At 41.8% G+C, this 27,471-nt stretch overlaps 1 protein-coding gene across 8 annotated transcripts; it reads right to left on the bottom strand.

Moving 5' to 3' along the window:
- Nucleotides 1-1,321: 1,321 nt before the first annotated feature.
- On the bottom strand, nucleotides 1,322-26,934 carry pax2a (paired box 2a). 8 transcript variants are annotated; one of them, XM_042066067.1, is made up of 11 exons: nucleotides 26,713-26,934; nucleotides 25,033-25,198; nucleotides 24,150-24,347; nucleotides 21,140-21,225; nucleotides 20,779-20,898; nucleotides 19,907-19,948; nucleotides 13,975-14,150; nucleotides 11,892-12,012; nucleotides 5,249-5,350; nucleotides 3,310-3,396; nucleotides 1,322-1,635 (listed from the first exon to the last, which is right to left on the bottom strand). In XM_042066067.1, the coding sequence occupies exons 1-11, from the start codon at nucleotides 26,753-26,755 to the stop codon at nucleotides 1,514-1,516; spliced, it is 1,263 nt and encodes a 420-aa protein (XP_041922001.1). In that variant the 5' UTR covers nucleotides 26,756-26,934; the 3' UTR covers nucleotides 1,322-1,513. The 8 variants fall into 8 exon arrangements, with proteins under 8 accessions (XP_041922001.1, XP_041921998.1, XP_041922000.1 ...); XM_042066064.1 differs by having other exon boundaries at nucleotides 1,322-1,654; nucleotides 26,713-26,837; XM_042066066.1 differs by lacking the exon at nucleotides 19,907-19,948 and having other exon boundaries at nucleotides 1,322-1,654; nucleotides 26,713-26,837.
- Nucleotides 26,935-27,471: the final 537 nt, after the last annotated feature.

Raw genomic sequence — 27,471 nt, 5'->3', positions numbered from 1 at the left:
AGAAACGTTTGCCTCGACGTACCACATACAATTTCATTGACAACTAACATAATACTGCTTTATTAATGCATACATATACTGCAAATAAAATATTAAATATCAAACTAAGTCTTTGGCAAATGTGGTAAAAAGTACATTCATTTACATTTCCTGGAGTATATGAGCCTTTTTAATTACCTCCCTTGAATGTTTCGCTTTTAGTGTTAAACAGAAAGACGATAACAACATTGAATGTTCTTATAAACCTGTCTTTTTATAGGGCCCATTTATTGACCTTATATTTCAAAGTAAAGTTGTGAGGCAATAGTCAAAGTCACAACATTGCTAATGATTTTGCTAAAAGACGTATTATAATAAAAACAAATGAGGCGCATATTATATCAAAAGTGTATTGTTCTGAATAATGGAATGTGATAGACAAGACTGACATGATAGCATCATTCAGGTTGATAGTTTTATCTGGAAATAATGTAAAACTGCTTTGTGCTCACAAAACAAAAATAATTATAATAATTTGAGGTTTCTGAATGTCATGATATGATACTAATAATCCTGGAGAGTATTAGCTGATAATGGTTGAATGTCTTTGCTTGGTCTTTAGTAAGAAACCTTGTGAAATCACAAACACAGATATAGTGCAAAAAAAGAGCAAAGAATGATATTGCATGGACTTGTATATTTTGCTGTGTTTATAAAATATAAAAGACGCTGTAAAGAAACAATTCTGCACATTGATAGAAATTTTCATACATCACAAAAAAGCAAATAATAATTTAAAGAAATTATCTTAAGTTCTGTTAGCTCCATGGTGAATCATGGTTTCCTCTGACATTTTAATACTTTTATTTTATATATATATATATATATATATATATATATATATATATATATATATATATAAATATATATATATATTTTACATCTGATTGTGTATCACAGAAAGTTCATGTCCGTTGTTTCAGACTCACACTTGCACATTGTGTTTTCTGCATGGGCACGGTGAGAGCAGTACATGTGTGCAGCCCTGTACGTTACTGTCTCTGTACTGTTCTGGCATATGACTGCTGTGGGGTACTGTGTGGGGTTCTTCATATAGTAGTGGGACATTGGCATTAGCCGGCACAGGCCTCAATAAGCATCGATAAGTTGATGTTAGTCATGGTCAGGAATGTGTTGATTCATGAGAAGAAATAGCAAAGAAAACCATTTAAAAACACATCAATTGTTACTTTGTAATCTTCACACTGTCTTCACTTTTTCTTATAGTGTGTTTTATATATATATATATTTATATATATATATATATATTTATATACTCTTTCAAAGTTCCCTGTGGAAATCGTCAGGTCTTCGTTGAAAACGAGAACGGCGCCTGATGTTTTGAGTGCTCTGCAGGTCCGGGGAGGGGACTTCAGTGGGTGTGGATCTCCATCATCAGCTGATCCCCTTGATCCAGCGGTTTCCCCCTTGAACTGGTTACTTTTGGAGCCATTGTCTTTGTCTTTAACACCATTCAGACTGGTGCGATATGGAGGCCTCCGCCATGGTCCTTCAGTTTGATTTGGTTTCCATGGTAACTAGTGGCGGTCATACGCAGTGGCAGCAGTGGGCGGCGCGGAGCCCCGGGATGCGGCACTATAATAATAAGGGGAACCTGGAAGTTAACAGAAGAGCGCACCGTTTGAGACAGCAAAATGTGGAGCTGAAACAGACAGTGAGATTATGGCCATCAGTTCCCATGAGAATACCTTACAGGAGCTACTGTATGTCAAAGACAGAAGTGGCTGATTTGATCATCTAAAATCCTAAAGGATGACAGTACATCAGGGGTCTCAAACTCCCGGCCCGCGTCCGGCCCAATTCTGGCCCGCGACGTATGTCAAAATAATAATGTAATCCGGCCCTTGAGGGTATTTTTAATTGCGACAAACAACGATACTGATTAAAATAGACGATAGATCCAAGTACGGTGACAAATTTCATTTGTAGGCTACTCTCCTCCACTATTTGCTAAACATCCAGAGCTTGATTCAAACCCAAAATCTCTGCACAAAGTTTTCAGGAAATACTTGTATTACACATGAGAAACACTAAGACATGCATTTGTAATGACGCGATGCAGGCCAAAGTTTTGCACAAATTGAAGCAGAAATAGGCCTACACCAAATGTTGAAAAACGTTCACGTGTGATGAAGTCTTAGGTAGGCTATGTTATTCACCTATTCTGATTCTGAAGGAGAATATCCTTTTGGAGATTATGATCGATCGTCTATTGACAGTGATAGTCACGGTGCGTCTATGAATGGAGGTGCATCTTTACGTGTATATGACGGTGTCTAATAAGCATAGGCTACCATGCTTATTTCGACCCTCTGCCCAACATAGCTTGGAGGTTGCAGTGGTAATCGTGATGATAGTGTCCGTAATGGATGTGGTACAGACAGCAGGGCTAGTAGAAATAGGGCTCTGAAGAACTACAAAGTCACCCTCGATAGGAACTGATTTGACCAGGTTTATTGTAAGCCTTGTGGTTATAGGCCAGACATAGTTTACTATTGTTGGTATAGGCCTACATTTGAGTTGTTTTCCTGTTAATTTGTTATGTGGGTAATATGACAAAAAAGAAAGTAAACCTACTCAAATATGTTCATCCAGTATTTACTGAAAGGTGCATAATTTGAGGTGCTTGCCATCCAGTGGCAAATTAGATCGGTAAATGTACCCCCTTCATAAACTTTTGTTTATACTCAAAGATTTTTACATTTACAGTAGGACTTTATCTCTGACCACATTCATCCTTTTGAAATTTTTATATAAAAATCCAATGGTGTTGCTTTCTTAACCCTGACGCCTATTGCCAGGTTTAAAAAAGTGGAAAAAAGAGGAAAATATTTTTACTTGGTGTGAAACACACACATAGGCCTACCTGTTTTTTATGCTTTTTTGTTTGTTTTTTGTTTGTATTAATATTTATTTGATCATTATTTTATTTAGAAGCTACAAGGTTGCTAGCACAGGTGTCTAAAAATAGATAAAAATACTTGCACTTTCTGTTTGTAGTTTTGTGTTTGAAAATACAGTATTTGAAAAAAAAAAAAAACATTGCATTTTAGGAAATAGCCGTTCTTTTTTGTATTATTCTTTAACACTGATGTGGCCCTCCAATCAGATGACATTGGCAGAAGTGGCCCCCAGCTCATTTGAGTTTGAGACCCCTGCAGTACATGGCTACCTTTTATTTGACCAATTATTACACAGAATACAAACAATACCAATTATTTTGGTAACAAAAAAAGGACTGTTACTTACTTAGTAATGCTGGATTGCTGAACCGCCATGCTTCATTGTATGTTGTATACTGTGGATGGGAGTACGGATTTCCAGAAAAATCACTTCCTAAAAAAAAACAGACACAACAAAGATGTAAGCCTAGTTATTCTTCATTTTCCTCTCAATATTAGTTCCAAATAATCTCGGGATACAAGTGTTTGTTTAGTATTTGTATTGTTCAGGTATGTAGGTCTTTATGGGTCAGGACTTTAGATAGACTAGATGATAATGATGTTGTGGCTCCCACAAGATGCAAGATTGTAATAGGCTAAATATATTTGTTCATTTTTCACACTTTTTTATTTCTGTATTTTCCCCTTTTGTATGACTTTAGTTGACACTTTAACCAAAACCTTACTGGAGGACTTAAATGAAAAGCCCAATGGATCCTTGCTTCCATGCTTTTTTCTTATTCAGCACTATAGTGTCAGGCAGCAGGCAGGGAGGGTGTCAGTGAGCAATGCTGTTGGTCCCAGCACGCTTCTCTTTTATGAGACAATAAAGACTGGCTCCTAGATGAACCTGCTGAGGAATGGCTTCTGCTTTAACAGTTTTTGAGGTCTGTCACTAAATCCTAACCATTCTGAGGCTGATGGATGTCCAGAAAAAAAACCCTGTGGTGGTAGCATTCAGGAATCTCTTGGTGTGTGTGACCACAGAACATTTATCTGGGATGAAACACACATTTGATGTATATGTAAAGATATTTTGCCATAACAAATGAAAGCTGTCAGGCAATTAAATTGGTGAGTGAAGTACACATGTTTGCTGGGACCACGGTCACATTGAAAGGTTGAATCCAGCTGAACCACTCAAGGGTGACGGGGGTAGAGGAGGTGGAGGGGTGGGCAAATCCTTTCTTCTGCGCTATGATGTAAAATACTGGTGGTACAGTCTCCTCTCTATATGCCTCGATATACTCCTTCACAAGTTGTTGATTTTTTTTCTGTCTGGCAGTATCCCATGAGCTGTTAAGAAGACTGTGGTGGCCTTTACACAGTGAAAGCCGAGCAGAGCATTCCAGGCTAATCTGAGAGTAGCATCAGGGTTGAGCATGTGTGCTTATGTTGTTTGTGTCATTGTTGTTGTTGTTGTTGTTGTTGATTTGGGAGAGGGTATCCAGCCGGCTGCCAGATTGCATCCTTGCGGGCTCGCAGTGAAACTCAAGCCATGTCCCTCAGAGAGATAGTGATTTAAATATTTACAGCCCTTCCCAGCCTCTGTTTTGTGACCCTTAACTGTTTGCTGTGAACCTGAACTGCAGGTTAAGTAGAGGGGAAAGAGATACGCTCTGCAGCGCTGCACAGGATGGGAGCTGTGTTTATCGACGGCCCGGGAGAGCCGTCCGACACACTGGGATAATGAGCCCTGGTGTCCGAGCGGAGCTAAGAGGAACTGTCCTATATCCTCGCCACTGATTGCTTATTGAGTATGTTACATTTCCTCGCCAGCCAACGCAAGCAGCCACACAGATGTCCACAGGGGTCTGAAGCGAAAGATTCTCTCTGGTCAGTGCTGTGGTAGCCCAGTGCACAAGCAGTTTCTCATCACCAGTCAACATCTGTCCTCTGCCTGCTTATCTTTTGACTATATCCTCACAACATACCATGTCCTCTACCTCTCTTCTTATGACACTGATTGTTTTAAGAACAAAGATATCATAGTTAATTGAAGTGATGAAATAATGAAAAACTAACTGAGTGCTTATAGTTGTGCATTAGGATGGATTATGGAGGTCATTTTGTCAGTGAGTGTGTGCCATTATTATGACTTTGATGAGCACATCTTTAAGGAGCACATGTTGGGATTTGATTGTCCTCAGGTTTCCTAAAGACAGTGAGTGGGTGAGAACTACACACTCAAAATGTTACGACCTGTCTTAAATTTAATGACACCATAAAAACATAATGTCACTTACCAGGCACCATTCCAGCAAGGGTTGAAGTGGGGTAGCTGCCCTGGCCGGTGGGGGGTACATGGGGAGGGTATCCCGGTAAAGTGGTGCTCGCCATGTCACGACCTGAGGGGACAAAGGCAAAGTGGTTAGGAAATGTAACTGTACAAAACACCTCGACAAAAGTTGCACTTCATCAGTGACAGCAGTTACAGAAATACCAAAGCATTGATTCACTATTTTTTTCTTCGCATTCTATTTTTCTGCGCAAGTATATTTTGCGCAACAAAATATGGGTATTACACTTAAACGATCTTTACATGTTGAAACACATGGACAAAATATTACAGTAAGAAATCAACTGCTTCACATTTTTAAATAGGCTAACACACATATCAGAAATTATAGAATTAATTGAACTCTCTTAATATATCTCAGCTCTGTTAATGTGGCAAATTCTTAGAAATGAGAAAACAGCACACCACTGTAACTTGGGGGACAGTAAATAACCCAGAAGAGCAACTATAATCCAGAGTGCCGTATCCAGCTTCAACCTCAGGTTGACACCCAAGTCCAGCACTCCATAAATGGCTTCACTGTAGTTGCACCACAGACCCATTGCCCCTAATTGCACAGTTCACGTTTTTCATCCTTCAATCCCCTTTTCCATAAACATCACAGATGGCCCGAGTGACTCACGCATTCAGCGGCGGTAGCAGAACAGAGCCATACAGTGCACTCTGCAGCCTCGCTGCGCTGTTGGCTATACTCAAACACTCTGCCGTCATTTAGGGGCTAAAAGCAGCACTAGCTCTCCACATTCAGCCCCTGTAATTGGGTCTGACGGCCGCCTATCCTGGCTGGCCTGGCTGGTTCTGAGGCACGTAGGCCCCATGGCGGCTCTGGGCTCAGGCTTCAGAGGGCCCTGTGTCATTGTTAGGAGGGCCAGTGTGGGTGGGGGTGGGTGGATGGGTGGGTGGGGGGGGGGGGGGTGATGGGTCAGAGAGGGGAATAGTGGTTTGGTAGTCATTAGCGAGGCAGGCGGTCAAAGTCGCAGGCTGTTTGTATAATACCAAGCGCACATATTTTGAAAGCACAGTGCATGATGGGATTTGGCTGATAACATGAAAGCCTGTGATCTGACCCCTCGCATTTTTTGTGAGGAGCATCCAGAAATTGATTTTGTTTGGGGTGTTCTTGAAACAACCCCCCAAAAAATGAACTTCAGATCAAACATTCAAAATATCGTTTTTGAACAAACATCCAAAATGTAAAACGAAAAAACAATTAACTTCAATAGACAGCGACAAACATTTGTTCATTCAATAGTCTGAAACGGGGTTAGCTTGCGGTCTCTCTCGTCCCAGCGCAGGGCAGAGCTCAGTGCTTTGGGGTGGAGGCTGTACCTGCTATAATAGGCTGGCTGGCATACTGGCCGTAGCCGGGGCCATGGTGGGCATAGGCAGCGCAGCAGGGGGTGGAGGCCTCTACTGACACGCTGGGCTGGAAGGGCAGGAGCTCAGCTAGGCCCACTGCTGCCAGGGAGGAGGGGGTGAAGGGGGCCAGAGAAGCCTCGTGGGGCTCCTGCTTTACACACACCGAGGACGGATTCGACTCTGCCAGGTGAAGAATGGAACAAGAACCCAGACACACAACACAGCGCACAGCCACAGTCATACCCACACGGACAGACACACACACACACACACACACACACACACACACACACACACACACACACACAAACGTGCAAACATACCACATACATGGACACAAACACACAAAATGAATTATGAATAATGGGATTGATCACAAAATAAAAAGTGCTCATGCAGTTTAGATTTATGAACAAATTTTGAACAAATTTGTTTGAATGTGAATTTGTTTACATGAAAAGTGCAATGCAGGCTCTGATTGTCTGCTTTTGACTCTAATCTAATTGCATGTTTCAGAGGATTGCAGGAGCATTTGGTCACATACACGTTGTTAGGGGTATCATTCAAACCCGGAGGAATTTGTTCACAGTAAGCCAATAAGTATAAGCCACAGAGTGTGCATTTCTGACCTGTGACAAGCTTCTGATAAGCGAACAGGAGTCAAAGGGTCATTTTGAGGGCAGAGGCCTCACTGAATAATTACACACACACACACACATACACACACACACACACACACACACACACACACACACACACACACACACACACACACACACACACACACAAAGAGACACACAGACACATCCACATCTGCATACACTCACTGTCACACGGCCCTGCAGGTGTATAGTCTATATACAACACTACATATAATGCCAACTAAAATAGGGTCTAAATTCTTATAAAGTAATCCATAATATAAAAATGCATACATTGTAAAGTGATGACCTGTTATTGACCAAGCTGTGAGAGATATATTCATAATGTTGGCCAGGACAGATCCTCTTACATTACTTTTCAAATGACTATAGCACTATATCTGGGTAGTTCAAATTTCTACTGGAAGCATCCTTGTATAATGAGTCTAAATATTACAAACTGTATCTTCATTTTCTGAGCTATGATTTACTGAAATAATTCTATTCTACATGTATTTTAGCACAGTACATGATGCATCTCTTCCTATAAATCACCTCATTGTTGCTGGGGAAATCAATCAGATTCAAATATATGGCCAGATTTCCCTCAGGTTTACAGATAAAACAATGTCTGTGCAAAACAAGAAACACCCACAGCAGAAAAACCTTAATTTAAAATGTCTTATGAGCCTTGACATTTTTCATTTTGTCGCATTTGCTACTGCAACCCATGTAATGAGTAGGAGAGAGTGTTTTTCCATCCAGTTCTGTTAGTGTTGTCCGCTGGGATAGCTCACCCAGCACCATGATAGCCTCATTAGCTGCCTCCCAACTATTGTTGTTTTACAACTGAACTGTGTGTTGAGATTCCTCATTAAGATAAGGGCTCCTTTTATGTTGGATACAATCCTGACAACCCTTTTCAGATGCCAGGAAATCGTCCAACTTAACTGGCTTCCCTTCCCCATACACACACATACACACACACACACACACACACACACACACACACACACACACACAGGCAAACACACAGACACAGAGAGGCACACACACACACACACACACACACACACACACACACACACACAAACACAAATCAATTACAGGATCCACATCCCTTTTCACTACGCAAAATGACCTACACTAGCAAGATTATGGAAGATGGATGATTATGGACACAATCATTTTCTGTCTGCCTCCAGCTATTACATAAAGCATAATGCTTAGCAACAATACTGCACACAACAAAGGGTTAAGTGGACAAATAAAGTCAGCAGACAATCCCCAATGACTGCATTGTATGAGGAAAATGGCTATAAAGCAGCACTTCCAGATAAAGCCCTGGAGGCCAATAAAGGCTTGGAGAAGTGAGAAAGTGGAATTAGACTCCTGTTTTCACACAGCCCACGCAGCCGTTGTCAAACAAACGGAGACACTTCACTCGCACACTGGCTCCGGCGTGTTCAAGCCCACTGAACTTCCAAACTAATCAAAAGTGCTGTTTCTTATTGTCCCGGAGACGAGCCGGAGCCGTGCGCCCCAGGCCTGTCAGACCGCTGATGGCTGAGATGGAGGATAAACACTTGGTCTTGGAGGAGGCGCTCCCAACAAAACACATCTGGACATGGAGCATGCAGGATATAGAGTCCTCCACTTCTGTCTTCCCCACCTCTGCAAGGCTTCTCTCAAACTCAGGGAGAAAAAATAAGTCAAACGACCTTCCCTTTTTATATGGAACCAGTGGAGCAAAGTCACCTGCACTGTCGTCTTTAGGGGATAGAATTACTAAATTCTGCATCTGGATGAACCAAAAACAGCTACTAACAACCATTAACCTCAATTTTCTACATTCACAAAGTAGCAATTTATCACTGGCTGGGAAAATAGGCTCCTTCACAATTAATTATGACTAAGTAAAGAATGTTTGGACCCAAGTAAAAGTCATTAATAACCAAACGTGTACTCAAAGGTTAGCTTGCGATTGTGAGAACAAGCCAAACATTAATTTCATTTGTCGGGCGCCTGTGGCCCTCCGCTTGTCCAGAGACACAGGCAGTTTGTCAGAGGGCCACCACACACAGGTTAGGTGGCTGCTTGTTGTTTGCTGTTCGCTGGAGAATAGCAGGGCCACACTTAAGTAAAAAGGCTCTCCTTCGGATATATTTCAGCTGCCAATCACTGGCAGGCTCTAGCCAACACAAAGCAACCTATTCTTCTCAAGCACAGCGTACTGCACGTCTACTTCTTTACTTACACGGACCCTCAGCAAGCAGAGAAGAGTACGGGACACACGGAACTCCAGACTGCCCCCTCTATTCTGCCATTCGTCTGAAGATTCCCAGCCAGGGAGAGCCCTTCAGCACCTGTTCAGGTTTTCAGGCCCACAGAGGGGTGCCCATTTACACTGGGCCATCCCACTGGCACCAGGAAGACTCCGATTATGGTGCCCAGCGGGGCAGGAGCCTCGGAATCCTGAGTGGCAATTCATTGCGAAGGTATGTGCAAAACGCCCTTTAAAACAAGACTCATATTCTGGAGTCCATCCAGGTCCTTTCTCTAGGCTTGAATAAACCATGACATGGTGCTCCTCTGCTGTTCATACACAAGGAGAGGGAGGAATGCAAACTGCTGAGGCAGGGCCACATGAACGAGCCTCTTTGTCCCACCATCAAAATGAACGCAAAAAAAGAAAACCGGTGCCAGAAAATAAGTATTTTGTATAGCTCACTGCACCTAAATGGCTTTCATGTCAATTCTAGGAAAGCAGCAGTTATTCAAATGCTCCTGAAGAGCAATTCCAGTCAAAATGTGAGGGTATGAAAAGCACCAGAGACATCGGAGATGTTCTTTTGCCTTTGAGAGATCAAAGAGATATCAATGATATATGTTAGAAATAACATTACAGGGGGGAGGGCAAATTATTCTTAAAACAGACAGAGGTCTCCAATGACTACGTTTCCTTGATACACACCGTGCGCTAAAGCCCTCTCTCATTTCTGCCTGCCTGTTACACAGGTAGCTCAGCTCTACTATGAGGAACAGGGGACACAAAAGCATGCGTCCAGCCGCCTGTGCAGTGTCCTTACACTTCCAATTTCTGTTTGCACTGAAGAGTTCATTAATCATTCATTTTTAATAGATTATGCAAATCTTGCGACATAAAATCAACCAGCTCAATGACTGCATGAATTTAATTGGCCTGAGAAAACATGGAACAAACATAATCTTTAGCATAAAGGCATAATTTATTCACAATTGGATCTCACTCTAAATGTGGAGAATAGTTAAATGCTTTCTATGCACCATCCTTATTCCAGAGTTTATCACACGCTTGAAAAGCAATACACAACCGTTTTTCCACAGATACATTACACTGCATTTCTCCTCTACAAACCCACCAGATTAAATAGATTAAATAGTATCTGCTAACTAACAGGCTAAAAAAAAACTTGAAAACTTGACGATTCTGTTAAAAAGAATAACAATAATTTCTATCTATGATATAACAAGAAATATATACCTGCGTTTTAAAACAAAGCTATAAAATAAATTTGTTTCTGTTTATCTGACATTATCAATGGCAGTATGCTAAAAATATGTTGAAGCATTTAGAAGAGCAAACTCTTTTTTCAGCAAAGGAAGTTTTTATTTCCTCCTGCCCAGTGAGGCGTGCGCTGCTCCGGCCTGGGACCCCCCGAGGAGCCCGGCCCAGGTGCAAGAAAGGCCACCTGCCACGAGGGAGCTGCCCGCTCGCACACAAAGGACAAAAACACACCTTTCTTCTCATGAGGCCCAACTCTCAGGGCAGGGGAAACTTACCTCCCACATATGAATGAGAAAAAAGCCTATTCTTTTGGCCTAGTGCTCACTTGGCTATCATTTGAGAAGGGCCATTGCAATTTTCAATCATCCTGTCCTCCGCCCACACACACTCATTGGCTTTGATGGCTCCTGCATAATTATGAATTTTATTAAAAGCTCGGTGTATTAATCTCAACCCTGACAGTTGGCTATCAGTAAACTTAACCTTCTGCTTGGTAATAACAGCAGCTCAAATGAAACAATATTTCAATTAGCTCAGCAGCCATTAGGCAGGTCAGAACAAAATCAGCAGACAACAGATGAAAAGCATGGCAGCTTAGTGAGCAGCTAAAAAACATCCAGAGTGGCAGCCAGCTTAAAGGTGCAGTTCATACTCTTCAAGATATGCCCCTGAGTTTACAGTGTTTACAGAGCCACTCAGTGAATTACTAGCCTATCCTATTTACCTCACTACTTACCTTACCTTTTCACAGTGTTATATCAATGCCTCTTGAACTCTGTCATGTTCTGGTGACTGCATGAACCCCAAAAGTAATCAATTCTTATACCAACACCCTCTAGAGAGACAAACACGGCCCCTTACACTGCATCTGCACATGTACCTCACTACCACACAAACTCCTGTTAGATCAATATTCCTGACCCGAAGCCCTCCAGTGCATATTTGTACCTCATTCTCTCATTTAGGAAACATTTTGAACACCTTGTGGCCTTGTGGACCGCTAGGCAGCAGTTGATGTGGGCACAGGGCCTCATGGGTCTTACCTGTCACTACAGGGTAGCTTTGTGACACACTGGAGCCCAGGTCAGAGCTGGCGCTGGTCGACAGACTGGGCTTGACCTCGTCCAGTCCGGGGTTCAGTGCTGGTAGTGAGTATTCGTTAGCCTGCCAACAAGGGAGGTTGGAAACTTCAAACACTTGGAAGGGAATTGGTAATATGCACTAAACTTCCACCCACTGCCTCCCACTCCCCCAAATTCCCTGTCTAGTGTAAAGAGACACTAATGTGTGTATATTTTCACAGAAAGGCACAGGGCAGGAGAGGGCTGAATACATTAGGGCTGCGCACAGGGAAGGGAGCAGATTTGGAGCCCAGTGAAAAGCTGGCCGTCAGCTGCTCCTTTGTGCCTGACCGCAGTCATCCCCCTGACCAGCCAAGGGAGGAAACATTCAGCCTTTGTTACAGAGGGGACATTTGTTTGGAAAGGACGGAAGAAGTCAACCTTGCCGTCTTACCGAAAATAAAAGAACTAAATTGTCTCTGATTAAATGTTTATTTTTAATGTCTGTTTAAAAAATACTCAGGGTAACACAGGTATATTTTGTAGATTGCTGATTTTTTATATGCTTTTTGTAAAGTTGTTTTGTATGTTTTTAAATATTAATATTTAAATATTAATTTAAACATTTTGGCAAGATTGTGTAAATTATAAAATACCTAAATAATTATGTTCATTTTCCCCTCAGTTAGACCTGGTGTATTTGAATGCATGTTTATGTACACATCAGTATGTGCACAATAATTTCAGTTTTTGCAATACGGATTAGAATTCTGTAGATATGTGTAAACACAATGTATGTGTGAGTGTGTTTGTGTGCATAATGTGCCTGTCTATATGTGCATGGTGTGTGTGTGTGTGGTGTGTGTGTGTGTGTGTGTGTGAGAGAGAGTGCACTCACATCTGTGCACCTCAAAGGGCCCTTGTCCCACAGGGAAATCCGGTGACCCCAGTCTTGTCTTTTTTTATTCTAGATAAACTCTGATTGTCCCCTACAACTGTTCTCTGGCAAACGGGCGGATGCCCCTCTTCTGTTCCACTGGGCCTCACATGCACGGCAGCCATTTTCTCATGCAGGGACAGGTTGGGTGTGGGGCAACTGATCTGAAAGGGATGACCAAATGGCTGGCAGAAGTGTGGGAGGGGTGAACCCATTGAGTTTTGCATTTCCAAAATGGCTTTTTAATACCCTTTCTGCAGACACCAGACATGGGCTAATAGATCCGCCCTTTCAAGAGTTAAAAAGGAAAAAGGGGGATGAGGGGCTGGGGGGTGGAAGGGCCAATAAAAGGGGGAATGCAGTGTGATTAATACCACATCAAATTAAAACAGATTTTCTAGGCAATTCCTGGACCGTTTTTTTCTTTCTCACTCTGAACGCCAAGCCTCTTTCTTTGCTTTTAAAAATACTTTCTCTTCTTCTCTTTGTGATTGCAAGTCATTTCCAATTCATTTTGGTATTGATCTTCCAGTAGAAATCAGTTTTGTAATTAGCTGCAAATTAGGCCCTCTACTAAGGGAGAGGCCTGTCCCCCTGATTTATCACCAGTGTAATGCTCTGTGATTGGACAGAAATTGAAATGAACTCAATTAGGCCACTGCTTTTTCTTTATGGGCCTCCAGTAGTTTCAATGGAAAATTAATAGTCTCTTGTTGTTTACAAGTCTAATGAAAGTAAATAAAGGTTAACCACTGTGGTCCACTTCTTTTAAAGAAGGCTTTTTATTTACACATCCTATTTTGACACGTCTTATTTTGTCCACAATTAGTCCATGCAATCAGTCTGTGGTTTTTGATATTTAATATTTTCATATTATGTGTGAATGAGTTTCCTTCAAAACCTTCATTAATTGAAATTGAGCATACATTGTCAACTATTATGAGATATTCTCAATTAGTTGCAGAAGTGCAAGAGTATACATTTAAATGATGCCAGTCTTCATAACACTGAAAACATTTTAAGGGTTTTTTTATTTGAAGGTTTGTTGTTCTGACCCTCTTAAATATCTTGGATGAGTGGATTGGTGGATTGAGGACAGTGGGTCAGTGTAGCTGACGCTTTACTGACCTGCTCTGGTTTGACGTGCTCCGATGAGGGGAAGACGTCTGGGTAAGATGGCCGCTCAAACACCCGGTCCAGAGCCTCCAGCTGCTGTTGGGTGAACGCGTCCGCCCTCAGGTGCTTCCGTAAACTCTCCACGCTGCCCTGAGAATCGCTGTTTGGCCCCGACCCATCAGAACCATCTAGGAGAGGAGAGAGTGACAGGTCCACATGCTAGTACCATGCACTCTGCATCCCCACCCCCACAACCCACACACACCCCCATCCTGGCATCCCAAACCCCCGGGGCCGACTCAATGCTCCCTCCCCTACCCCCTCTACACCCCCCCACCCACCCCCTCCCATCCACATACTCACTCAGCTGAATCTAGAGCTCCTCTAAGTACCAGCTAGCTGTGGAGGGGAGGGCTGGGAGATTGGAATATATCAGCTCAAATTCAGCCAGCACTAGCTTCAAACAGACCCTAATGGCTGCAGAAAGACACAAAAGACCAAACCCTGGCGAGATTGTGGAGTGAGTACTGTAAGTGAGTGAGCGAGAGGCAGGAAGGGAGAGAGGCAGAGAATTCTCCACCTCCCCCATCCTCACACAGCATCAGCACCGTCATGATGTGATAGGTCTGCAGTAATTGATGGATTACCTTCAGTGCAAATATATACTTGTTGGGAAGAGCGTGTGTTTTAGCTCTGGAGAGCAGTAGCGATTACAGGCTTTTCTCATTTCCTACGCAGTGCTGGTGGAAATACAGGGCTATTATTTAAAGGGACAATTTCCTTTAGAATGTAATTCTGCTTTCACTTTAAGATTGCTTTCCTGGGAAAAAGATGGGGGCCGATCCAACGAAGAATACAATTACCTTGAGAGAGGGCTGCTAGCTCATGCCTTTCCTCAAGTCACACTCTTTAAACAAATGAGCATTCTAGCATCCCCCCCCCCCCCCCCCCCCACCCCCCCCACCCCCAAGCTTCTGACCCATCACCTTGTTAAAACAAGTGCGTGGGGTTTCTCCTCTTGTCCCTCTCCTCAATTTGCTTTCTCTATCCAGGAACAAAAAGCCCTCCAGGAAAGCTCCAGGCGGAGCAGGTGGAGCAGGCGGAGCAGGCGGAGCAGGTGGAGCAGGCGGAGCAGGCGGAGCAGGCGGAGCGCCTGGAAGCACAGCAGCCCCAGCAGGCTTGTCTGCGGCGTCCCCGGCGCACAGCCCTGGCAGTTTGGGGCTTTAGCTCCCTTACAAATCTGTCATTCTAAATTTGCAGCAGATTATGTTCTCCCCTTGCCGAGAGAGTGGTGATATATGATATGCAAGGCCCCTATTGATTGCCTGATCTGGTGGCAGGAGGGAGGCGAAATGAACTTGAAATGAACATCATGCCTCAACTCATTGTGCGTATAATACTCTACTTAATCCCACACTTTTCTTTGCTATGGAATTCAATTGATCAATCATGTTTCACTGAAAGTACCATTTCAGGGGCGTTATTGCCATTCTACCCGGTAGCTTGACCTTTTTCAATGACTGAGGCCACAGGATGAACCTGACTTTAAAGGAGAAATAGATCCAACGAGAGGTGGGTGAGGGACTCTCTCTCTCTCTCTCTCTCTCTCTCTCTCTGTGTATGTGTGTGAGAGTGTGTGTGTAAAAGATTCTTCATCTATATTCTAATGACCAAACGGTGGCAGTAACCTATGTCATTTCTCTCTCCCCTCCTGGTTCATATCTCTTGTGAGCTTGCATGTATTTTTTCCTGGCATCATGAGGCAGAATTCCTCATAGACGGCCCCCTTGGGGGTCTTTATGCCACTGAATGTTGCTGCTGTATAAAACTCAATTGTGCTCTTTGGTACAGAAGAAAATAGTCATTAATTACTTTCTTTCTAAGTGCAAAATGCGATCAATAACCAGGCGTTTGTCATTCACCGTAGTGAGGCATGCTTCCCATACCCAAACCCCCTGAGCCTGCAGGGCCTGCACAGCTGAGGACAAGGTTGAGGAGAACGTGGGGGACAAGCCTTCCCACAATACATTTCCATTTTGAGAAGGAAGAAAAATGTCAGTGAAGGCTGTCTAGACCTTTTCCAAAGACACATGCATAATGGCCATTATCGGATGTCCTGTATGTATGCATTTAGCTTTATTTACTTCCTGACTGACTGAGACTGACTGAGACTGCGTTACAAATGCAGCTTTTGTTGTTTTGACGGGCACATAGGCTTCAGGTTTCCTACTGAAAAGCAGACAGGCTTGGGTGTTGTCAGCATGAAGTGTGTGGTGTTTCTGTATCGATCATGGCCAAACTCCAGTGTGTTTGTTGTGACATGTCTCTGCATTAGTACCCTTGTGCCAAGGGACCACCAGTCACTCAGATCAGATAACTTGCCCTGTAAAACCTACTGCTCTCCCTACACTGTCTAGCCAGTCCAAAGCCCAAAGGAAAAATCCTGTAGTTGCAAGACAGAAACAAGCTGTCACTTTGCTGTAATGTGTGATTCACTTGACATCACACATGGCCCTTTATGGGTGCTTGCCATTTTTTAGGGGGATTTCTATTACTGTAAGACACTAATTAGCTAATAGCTAAATTGATTTTGGTTTCATTTTGTGTTGCTACTTTTCCATGGCAGGTGTGACTTCCTTTAAACAGAGGAGCACTGTCCTGCTGGCTTTGATCTATTCTATGCTGATAACATAAGGCCACAGAGGCAGGGCGTTTTGAAAGGCAAATGAGGCAAATGCAATCCTACTCATGGCCTCCTCTAGGATGGGACTTCTCCAACGCCATCTGGCTCATACAGGTGACAATGTGAGCAAACAGCACCTATAGATTTTTGATTTGATCATTATTAAGCAATTCTGCATCTACACTACATTACGTTAAGACCCTCTCAGTGCTTAAGGAATACCTTTATATACTAACATGATGTACACTTAACCACTAGTAAAGCAAGTCTGTTCTGTTGAACTGGAGAAAAATCCTCCTATGAGGAGTTGTGTGATGGAGAAGGGCCTGTACACAGATAACACTACCATATGGACACAGAGAGAGGGAGAGAGGGAGGGGGGCTCAGAAGAGCAGCTCAACCAGATCTGTTCATTTCCTCTTATGTCACCTTATTCATTCAATTTAGCAGTGCTAGACAACAGAGTGGACAGAAATGAACACAGTGAGCAAAGCCTCATCTCATCTATTCTGCCCCCTCAGAGTCGGCCGCCTTCCCTATCAAGATGCCTTTATTCCTTTACCTACAGCCTGCCCGCACTCTCATGGCCTGATCAGACAGTGCCTAAACTGTGACGCAATGTACTGGAACCCATTTAATGAATACATTTTTCTCCTCCTTTCTTTCCTTCTCACTCTCTCTGTCCTGTTTCCCCCTTTTCTCTGGCTGCTCGTTTCGCCGTCTCTTTTACACCCGAGTGATGCAGTGTGCCATTAGTCCCCAGCACCACGACTCATAATTGACTTTCTCAGACATGATTGCTCTTCGTGTGAATCTTATATTCCTTTTAACATTGGACAGATTCTGGTGGTATCGTTTACAGCAGCAGGGTGGCTGGGGGGGGGGGGGGGGCTGTGTCTGCTTGAATGCAGATGTAGCTGGGAAGCGGGGGCCTGAACCTTTGTGTCCTTTGATAAGAAGCCTTGACACCCTCTGCACTTGCAGTTACGCTCCATGGCCTTTCTCAAATCTCCGGCTCTCTTTTATACCGAGGTGATCATGATGATGGAATTGGTGGGATGTTCTTATTGAATTTTTTTTTAAAGCTGATCCATTTATTGGTTTTGATGCATTATATATTTTTTCTGCTTTCTTTTTATAGTTGGCCCATACTGATACACTGGCACAAAAGAGCCGTAAGATTTAGGCGAAAAGCCGTCGGCTGTTTCCTTTAATCATGTTTTTATTTGAGCCTGCAAAACATGCTTTGGACCTCAACAATACTGCCTTTACCTGTCTCTTGATAGAGTCCTATATAAGATCAAATAATTCCTTGCTATATATTTGAAAGCACAATCTCTACACACACACACACACACACACACACACACACACACACACACACACACACACACACACACACACACACACACACACACACACCTCACACTTGATAAAAACGTCCTAATTTCTTGTTCTTTTTCTGTCCTTAAATTTATGACAACTTGTTTCTGCTACTCCCTAAGATGGCCCTTTTTACCCTCCATAATTTATTATTAGGATGAAATAGATGGTAGACCCAGTCCGGTCAAGCCAACCTGCTTATCAGTCAAAGCAAGGTCATGATGAGTCAGTCATTGTCTGGATCGTGGAATTCAGTGTTGGGATCATGGAATTCACATACTGTCTGTCTCAGTGAAGTAAGGGTCTCAGTGAAGTAGCAATTACACTATGCCCTCATTTGACTCATTCAGTGAAAATATCCTAGTCCTTGTTGCCATTCATAATTTTGGCAGGAATAGAATTTTATTTCACATCATAATGAAGTACACAAATCAATTGAGATTGGATTTGTGCTACAGCAGCAATAAGGTTGGGGAGAATTCTATCTGCCAGTGTAATTGGTATAGCTGCTCTTAGACATATAAAGCAATCTTTATAGGGCAGAAGGTCTGTCTTCCCCTTTAGGCTATTTCTTTTGTCTTTCGATAGGTTGCACATCAGCGATAGAGGAAGGAGGGATGTTAATTTGTGAATTAATGGCTTTTCGCTGCAGAATTGCAAATTCTCTTAAATGTCACAATGCTCAACGTGTGGGAAGCCATTGCCACCCAAAGAACCAATCTAGAGAGCCTTACACTCCCCACCCCACCCCACCCTAACCTTACCCCATCCCCTCAACCCTCTTCACCACTGTCAACATCACCCACAGCTAGCGAGTGTAACATGCTACTTTTAATTTGCAATAACACATGACAATGGCAGATTAATGGCTCTTATGACACCTATGTCCCTGAAACTCCGCTTACGAAGACCCAGTGTACATAACGCGTGTCACACTACATTATCTCTACATCCCCTTTATAATGGAGACTCGTTTTTTTCTTCTTAAAGGGTACTGCTGACTGCAGATTTGGGCAGAACAGAAACTCTGTTCTCCAACTGTAGCACACCATTTCAAAATATGAGCCAGGTACACTTCTCCTAAGACTTTCTGTAGGGTTCTTTATCATATCATATCATATCATATCATATCATATCATAGCCTAGTATAGCATAGTCTACTATGCCATGCTAAATAACACTTAGCCCCAGGGTGCTGGGATACTATGAAAATGAAACAATGGATGTTCTGGTGCGCAGCTTCTCTTGTGTAAAAAAAGGTTATGTGTAAGTAACACAATTGGGAGGATCTTAACTAAATGTCTTCATAAGCACAGTCTTAGACGGCACAGTTGTTTAATATTTGTGTTCTGACAACAAAACCGCTATTTCTCCTACCACCTCCACCACAGTATCAACTAACATTATTAGTTATTATCATTAAAAATACTTTAAGACTGTCAGTGATATTATTTCTGTTTAAAACATTTTGCAATTTTAATTGTCACAGTAAACCCAGTAATCCATTTATTATGCAGTATAATATAATAGTTTGTATGCCTATACATTTATAATGTTTGTAATCCCAATTAAAATCATTGCCTAAAAACAATAAAGATAAACACCTACTCACAGTCTCTGTCACACACACATACACACATTCTCTCTCTCTCTCTCTCTCTCTCTCTCTCTCTCTCTCTCTCTCACACACACACACACAAACCACCAACCCCCACTCACTCACACACACACACACACAGACACACACACACACACACACACACACACACACACACACACACACACACACACACACACACACAGACACAGGCACAGAGAGAGTGGAGCGGCCTATGAGAGACAGAGAGAGCAAGAAAAAGTGTGGCTAACAGCACTTACAATATCCTATTTTCCTCCCATCCAGGTTGCCACTCCAGAGAACTAAAGAAATGGAAACATAAGAGAAGCAAGTGGCCCGCTTTGATAAATGCTTTAAGAAATCATCCCCAACTACCTTACCCCCTTTCTCAGTCACTGTAGTGATTTGACCCTGCACCTGTTTAACTCTTTTCACTAGAATCATGTTAATTCATGTTAAAGAAAGCCTATTGTTTGCCCAACCAATACTGCATCAGGCCTCTGGCAGTACATCCACTCGTTAACTAACCGAGGGAAAATCCTGCCTTTGACTTGTCGCTCTGTGAGTTCAAAAAGCCATGTTATTTCCCTGACAAATTCTTTCAAAGCCCCCCTCCTCCAAGCTTGTCTTGAGAAGGGTCAAACGCACCCTCTCATGCCCCAGTGCCCTCTTGTTCCTGAGGTTAAACTAAACAATTGAGTTTTATTGAGTATTGTTATCAGACGTCGTCTGCTCTGCTCTCCTCTCTGCAAACACATCACTGCAGACATATTTGAGAAGAGTTTGGTTTTAGTTTTTGCCATATGGCAAAAACAAAATGCTGAAAGTCTACTAACATACTGTAGCATTCTTTGTGCTGTACTCAGTGCTGTGCTATACAAAATGGAACTTTGATTCCGCTCAATAAGTCTGATGTTAAGTGGTGTATTTGGCAACTGAATTTGACACCATAACAAAGAATGAATAAAAAACCTACTCCTGGTGTAAATCGAAATGCTATCGTATACCATGCCCTCACCATCTGACCATGGCACATATAGCATAGCTGTGGAAGGGTCACAAGATGACGCATACAGAGGGCTATGAAGGTGTGAGGAAGAAACCAGATATTAATAATCTGTCTTTTTCTTACCATCCTCTCGTTTTCTCTTTTCTCCGTTGGAACGGGGGATTCCCAGAATGCCATTGATAGAGTAGGAGCCGACTGGGTCATTCGAGGCACTGGACACTGGGGGTGAGGCAGTGCTGGGGACTGGGGGAGAGGATAAAGGCTCAGCCATGGAATAAGAACATCCTCAGACTATCCAAACACTCAAACATCCTCTATCAAAAGCGTTAAAACAGACTGACTGTAGTGTCATCTTACATTGAAAACTTAAGCAAACACATGAGCATACATGACATTTACATGATCTGAAAATGCCCTACAACTTCCAACAGTGCACTGATTAGTATGTGGACTGGATGGCTGTGTGACCGGCCCCATTGCTTACCTATGGTGTGGCCTGCGGTGCTGAGGGGAGTTCCTGTTCCGTCCGGCGATGTATGAAAAGGCTGCTGAACTTTGGTCCGTATAATCCTGCAAAAATCACCAGGACTGGATCAATACCTCTTTCGGAACATCCCATTCTCTCGCAGGAGTAAGAGAGAGACAGAGAGGGGGGAAGCTTAGCAGTCATATATTGTGCGCATGCACTGTGATTTACTTCAATACATGAGTAAATTCGAAGGTTGTTTTGGGCCTTGCAATGTAGATACACCAGATTCTGTCACAAATAACCAATCTAGGGGCATTAAGGCCAGCTCAATGCAGGTGTCATTGGCTGAATGGGGGGCTACCCCAAGAGAGAGTGGATTCAATCAAATGGAATTCCAGGTTTGGAAATATGATAAAGTCCTTCTGCCTTTATTGTGTGATATGGGGGAAAATCTTCATTGCACTTTGGTCTGAATGATCTTGCAAACAAAGCATGAAATCACATCAATTCACCTCAATGATGGGCTTCAGTGGCTCTACCTGGCTCCACTTTAATAGACTATCCCTTTCTTTCTCCCTCAGCCTTCCTTACTCTCAGCTTTCTCCCCTCTGCTCCTCTCCAAGCCAAAAGACAGCTTAGACACAAGTTCTCAAGTGCCACTGATAAACCATTGCTTCAGACAAACATCCTAAGTTACTGGTGTGAATATGGAACTATTGACAAGGATTCTGGGATAAAACAAAGTTGAGAATAGGCTGCCTGGAACATCAGATGCAAGAGCAGGATTATAAAACATGTGACAGGCAGGAAAAAGTATCTTATTCCCCCACAAAATCCCACTAGAACATTGTATTAATTTAATTTAAATCGTATATAGAGCACAACATATTGAACAATATTTATTTTTAACACAACTTAAACACACTCAGGGAAGTGAAGACACTACCTCTGGTCTTTCTTGAATCTGTATCAAAACTTTCCTTCAAAGAACTCTCATGGGGGTGGGCAATCCACATCAATATTGTATTTGAATTTTCAACATCTAGCCCCAACATTTATTTGACCTCATGACATATTTGAGGGACTTCAAATAATTCAAGGACTTAAACTTTATTTGGGATCGCTGTTGTTGGTATTGAACAAGCTATTTTAATGGGATGAATTAATGATTTTATCTGTTGCAGAAAATCCCCTGTTAAAATATGAATCAATATGCTGGAAAGGCACTTAGGCTCTTGACTTCACCACCATGCACTGAAGGTGGCTGAGTGGCTAAGACCTCCCAGTGCTGATGACACATTGTACACTACTGTGTGTGTAACCTTACATTATTAATGGGGGGGAAATGTGCTTAAACTTGGGCATCATCTAATGTCAACAGAGCAGAGGTCAACTTCCCAATTGCACAGACCCTGATTCTTATTTATATATATATAGCATATGTTTCAAATTCATATTCTTACAAGATTTCCGTTTCATTTCGCAACATTTATGCATTTTGAGGCATTTAGGTAATTCTGTCAAGATCCCTAATACAACAAATAACTACTGAGATACCATAAAATGAAACAATAACAGCATTACAGATTCGTCATCTTCTTTCTGCAGTACACAGTCACCTTTTCTCGAACATTAACAAAGCCCTTAGTGCTTCCCATATGAATAGCTTTACCATAATCAGAAACCAAGGAAATATATATTTAGAATTTACCACATGCATACATGTGTTGAAGTCTGTTCAAATTGCCCTTTTTAAGCAACCATGGTGCATGAAATGAATTTCTAGGCTCTTTCCTTTCTCTACTTTTTCCACAGAAATGTCTGGCGTGGAGAGGCCCATGATCTCTCTTCAGCTCATTAAAATGTAATGCTGATGACTAGTTCAATGGAACAGTGCCTCCTAACCAAAGTTAATTTCTCTTTCTTGCAGGTAAGACTTTTTCACCTTGTTCTTCCTTGACGTTTTTTGTCTCTTACCGACTATTCGAGACATGTGTGTATTTTCACATGAGACAGTGGAGATTTGTTTCACTTCCGCACATCCTTCATAACCCCGCACTAATTTACCAACGTCTTTACTATGCAATGTTACTAATAATATAATGAACGGAGGCATAAAACACTCACGAGTTCTGAACATTTGGACTACTGACCACAAAAAATGCAAAACACGTAAAACGATTATTATTGTTTTAATTGGTATTATTATTATTATTATTATTATTATTATTATTAGTAGTAGTAGTAGTAGTAGTAGTAGTAGTAGCCTATTATTATTAAACAAAGTAGACTTTGTTATACTGAGGTATATTGCTTCAAACGTTATAGGCTACACTAAATGTCATGCAGTTGAAAGCATATGTAGGCATATGTAATAAGGCTGTAATCAGTTTGATAGCTTTTGTTTCAGTTTGATAGCTCGGCGTCTCAGCAGTAGTAGGCTAAATTTACTCTTCAAGACGCGACAGTGAAAAATGTATTCTCAAACGCAATGTGGTCTGATATTGAACAACTGTGTGGTGTATTTCCCACCGCTACTGGATCTGGTTACAGAGTATTGATTGGTTTTCATGCAGACAGATGTGATTCTCGTGGTCTCAACCATAGATCTACTCGTGACTGTGGAAAGCACTGAGATTGAATTGCAGTTTTGAGACCACCCGGGTTGGACAATGAAGATCACCAAATACAAGGATCATATGCCACTGTCTTTCGCGTTTAACGCATAAACAGCCATTAATTTATCCGCATTCAGTTCAAGGTATAAAGCCAAAGACGAATAATTCAACATGATGGTTTAAGCGTATTCGAATACATAGGCTACTGGTGCGTAATGCACAAGTCTGGCTGCCGTCTGCCTTGTATTTCTCCACCGGCAATAATGATCACAACATAATCGTATTATTCTCCGAGACACCACTCAAAAGTCTTTAACCTTTGATACTTTGCCAAGTTAAGTCCTGGTGAGAAATGGTCTTCTACTATTCAGAAAACACGGCAAGGGAAATGCTTTAAATTATTTTACCTGTTGATGGATGACACACTAGGTACAGTGTCATTGTCGCAGACACCCTCGGCCAAAAGTCGATCCCGTATTTCCCAGGCAAACATTGTTGGATTTTGCCGTTTGTAGTCTGCAATTTTGTCCACAACTTTGGGAGTTGCCACTTTTGGTTTAGAGCCCCCGATAACTCCGGGTTTAATACTGCCGGTCTCATAGTATCTGAAAAGACATGATTTGAGCTCAGCAAGCAGTTAACTGCAGCTAAATGAATTATATCCATGTTCGACATTTCAATAATCAGTGGGCTATACATGAGACTCTCCCCTTGTCTTTAGCCTACCTACTGTAAAAACAATTATAGGCTACTCTTATCATTCTGTGTTCACGAGCGCCCTAGAAGAGCGTCTGAAGTGCTCATTTTGAGTACCTCCAACTCCATCTCTACATGTAACCATTCGAACGAATTCTGCCATTGTACTGTCGCGATTTGTTATTTTGATTACTTCTAAATGTTTCCCCATAGTGCACAATATAGTGCACTATTCCTTGAATATTTATATTCTTTCAGGAGATAACAGAAAACAAAATACAAAATGCCTTCTTCTCCAATATATGGGATGACCTATATTCTTCATAAAAAAGTGTAATAACCCTAAAGTAATTAGATAATTTGTTCTTTTACAAAAATAACATGCATCAGGCTACAGTCCAAATGTTTCCAGTGTAAGAATTATGGACAGTATTACCACGTCTACAAATATGTACAGCAATTCAATAATCAATAAATGAGGTGTTATGTCCAGGTGCTATGATGAAATATTAATTTAGTTCAGAATGCTTGGAGAGCTACCGGTGAACGCTTGTGGGACATTTTTTTTTCTTTTGACAAATTCTCCTCCCTTACCTGCCAAGGATTTTGCTGACACAACCATGGCTGACCCGGAGTTGTCTGGAGATGTCACAAGGTCTGACCCCTTGGTGCGCCAGCTCCACAATTCTTTGCCTCACAACATCAGGTAGGGGTCTGCCATTCACAAACACCCCCCCTAGCTGGTTTACACCCCCATGCCCTATATGGGATACAACAGCACACAGAGGAAACCATAACATTACATACATATAGAAAACAAACAGGATGCGATATTTTCATTACACTAAGATACATTTCAGAGTGTAGTGCGTCATACCAAAACAGTTCCAAACAGGCGCAGGCACACCTGCGCTCGCCTAACGTATAGGCTACTGTCAGTCCTTCTGTTTTATAGACTTAAGCAACATGTTTTAACACTTTAACTTGACATGAATGCCCTTTCATTGGTTTAAATAAGTTATAATGACCACCAAGTTTTAGAGTTTAGATTTATCTAAGCCTAAATATAATGGCTTAGATAAATCTACTGTAGTCTGAATTGACTGGATAAGTAGCCTGATAAAATGTTCAAATACAATTATTAAAAATATCATACGTGCATCTATCAGTCAAAAAATTATATTTTGCTAGGACTATGTGATACGGCCCTAAAACAATACATTAATACAATAAAACTATTTAAGAAGCATACAACATCATTTTGATTATTTTTCCATGGCGGGTTTAAAGAACATGGACGTTATATTTTCGAGGTGAATTAGAATCAGCCTAAATCAAGTTCCTTCTTTTGCCAGCAATGGAACATAAGGGCCAATATTTTCCTTTCGTATAGGCTACCCTTCGCTTCCACTGCGGCCAAACACATGTCGCAGATATTATGTTTCAACCTGTTTAAATTTCCTCGCACAATTACTGTAAATAATTAAAAAGAGCTTTGATAACTCATATTACAAACATAGTGGAGTCTACAGCGAAATGATTGGGAATTAATAATTAAACTTTGACGTTGACCTGTCTTCATAGGCTTAGACCGAGATATGTCTACAATAATAACTGTATAATGTAATAAAGTCTCGAGATTGGACGTATGTTCCTATCCATAAAAACACAAAAATATTAGAAAATATTATCTTATCTTAATATTCATCTCTGTATTTTCCTATTCACCTATATTACTGTTTGTACTGCGTTTATATCACGGGATGATTTGGGCTATGAATTGACAGCATATCATTTTACTTCCTTGGTATTCAAATAGAATATGACCAGTTACATAAATCTCAATGAAACCAACAGTTTAAATATGGACATTGTTTGTCCATTAAACCCAGATTATTCCATTTAAAACTTTCAATTTAAACATTTACGCAACTTGGAGCGAAGGTGCTGTTGTCATAGACTTTACTCAGACTTTGAGCAAAACCATGCCAAAATAAAAGTAGCATGTGCTATGGTACGTTCGCTTTGAACCACAAAAGCGATCGGAAAAGCTTAGTTATGGAACAGTTTTATTGTTATAACATTAAGTAAGTGAAAATGTATAGGCCTACGTTATTTAATTCAGTGCAAAGTAGGCTACTGATATAGGCAATACTCTGCCAACGTAACCCCGTCTTTTGCTTCCTTTTACTTGCTAAATTAAACTCAAAAGTAAATAACACTCTTTTCCTGTGATAGCCTACTTAGTTGATTCAACATATATTTTCAACTTACGGTGCATCGCCGAGAAGGGGTCTGCTTTGCAATGAATATCCATTGGATAGCAAAGGAGGGAAAGGTAGTCGACTGAGGTCGCCGTGTCGCCTGTGTAATGCAGCTTTGAGCAGAAATTTAAAAATCTATCCGTCTGGAAAGAGTTTGCCTCCAGCAACTCGCAAAGTAACTTCTTGAAAATGTCGAGAAGTTGATCTTGCTGTTCAGTTCCTTCGGCGTAAATTTACGGTTTTGTCAGGGTATGGTCATGACCATCACTTGTCTCTACAACATTGCAGCAACATTCGCAAGACGTGGTCTAAATATCATTCAACAGCATAGCCTACTAAAAGTAGTAATAAGGATTGAATGCAATGTCTCTTCAACTGTCCCCGTCCGCAGCTGCAGTAGAAAATTCCTCGATTGTTAACGTACTTGGTAGCGCTCGAGTATGATCAGGTATGTGTAAAGATGACAGGGAAAACATGGACACGCCGATTGTGGTTTGCGGTCCCCCTCTCCTCCGGAATGGGATGTGCCTGTTAGAAGCTTGAGTTGAGAATGAAACCCCTCTTCATGTGTCTGTTTCTAAAAGCTGCAGTCCCCCCTCCCCCGCACAGTCCCCCTTGCATAGAGATGGATGACTTGTCAGACAAAGGCAATAGATTCCAACACTATGTGATTCGCCAACGTAAAAACCTGGAACCCAAATGAGGAGGTCCCTTCATATGACACTTGGTAAGGGGAGGGATACAAACAGGGAAATTATGTGACTTTGTA

The sequence above is a fragment of the Alosa sapidissima genome, chromosome 16 (assembly GCF_018492685.1).
Source record: "Alosa sapidissima isolate fAloSap1 chromosome 16, fAloSap1.pri, whole genome shotgun sequence".
NCBI lineage: Eukaryota > Metazoa > Chordata > Actinopteri > Clupeiformes > Clupeidae > Alosa > Alosa sapidissima.
The sequence above is the reverse complement of the archived record's forward strand: the minus strand, read 5'-3'. Positions and strand labels throughout refer to the sequence as shown.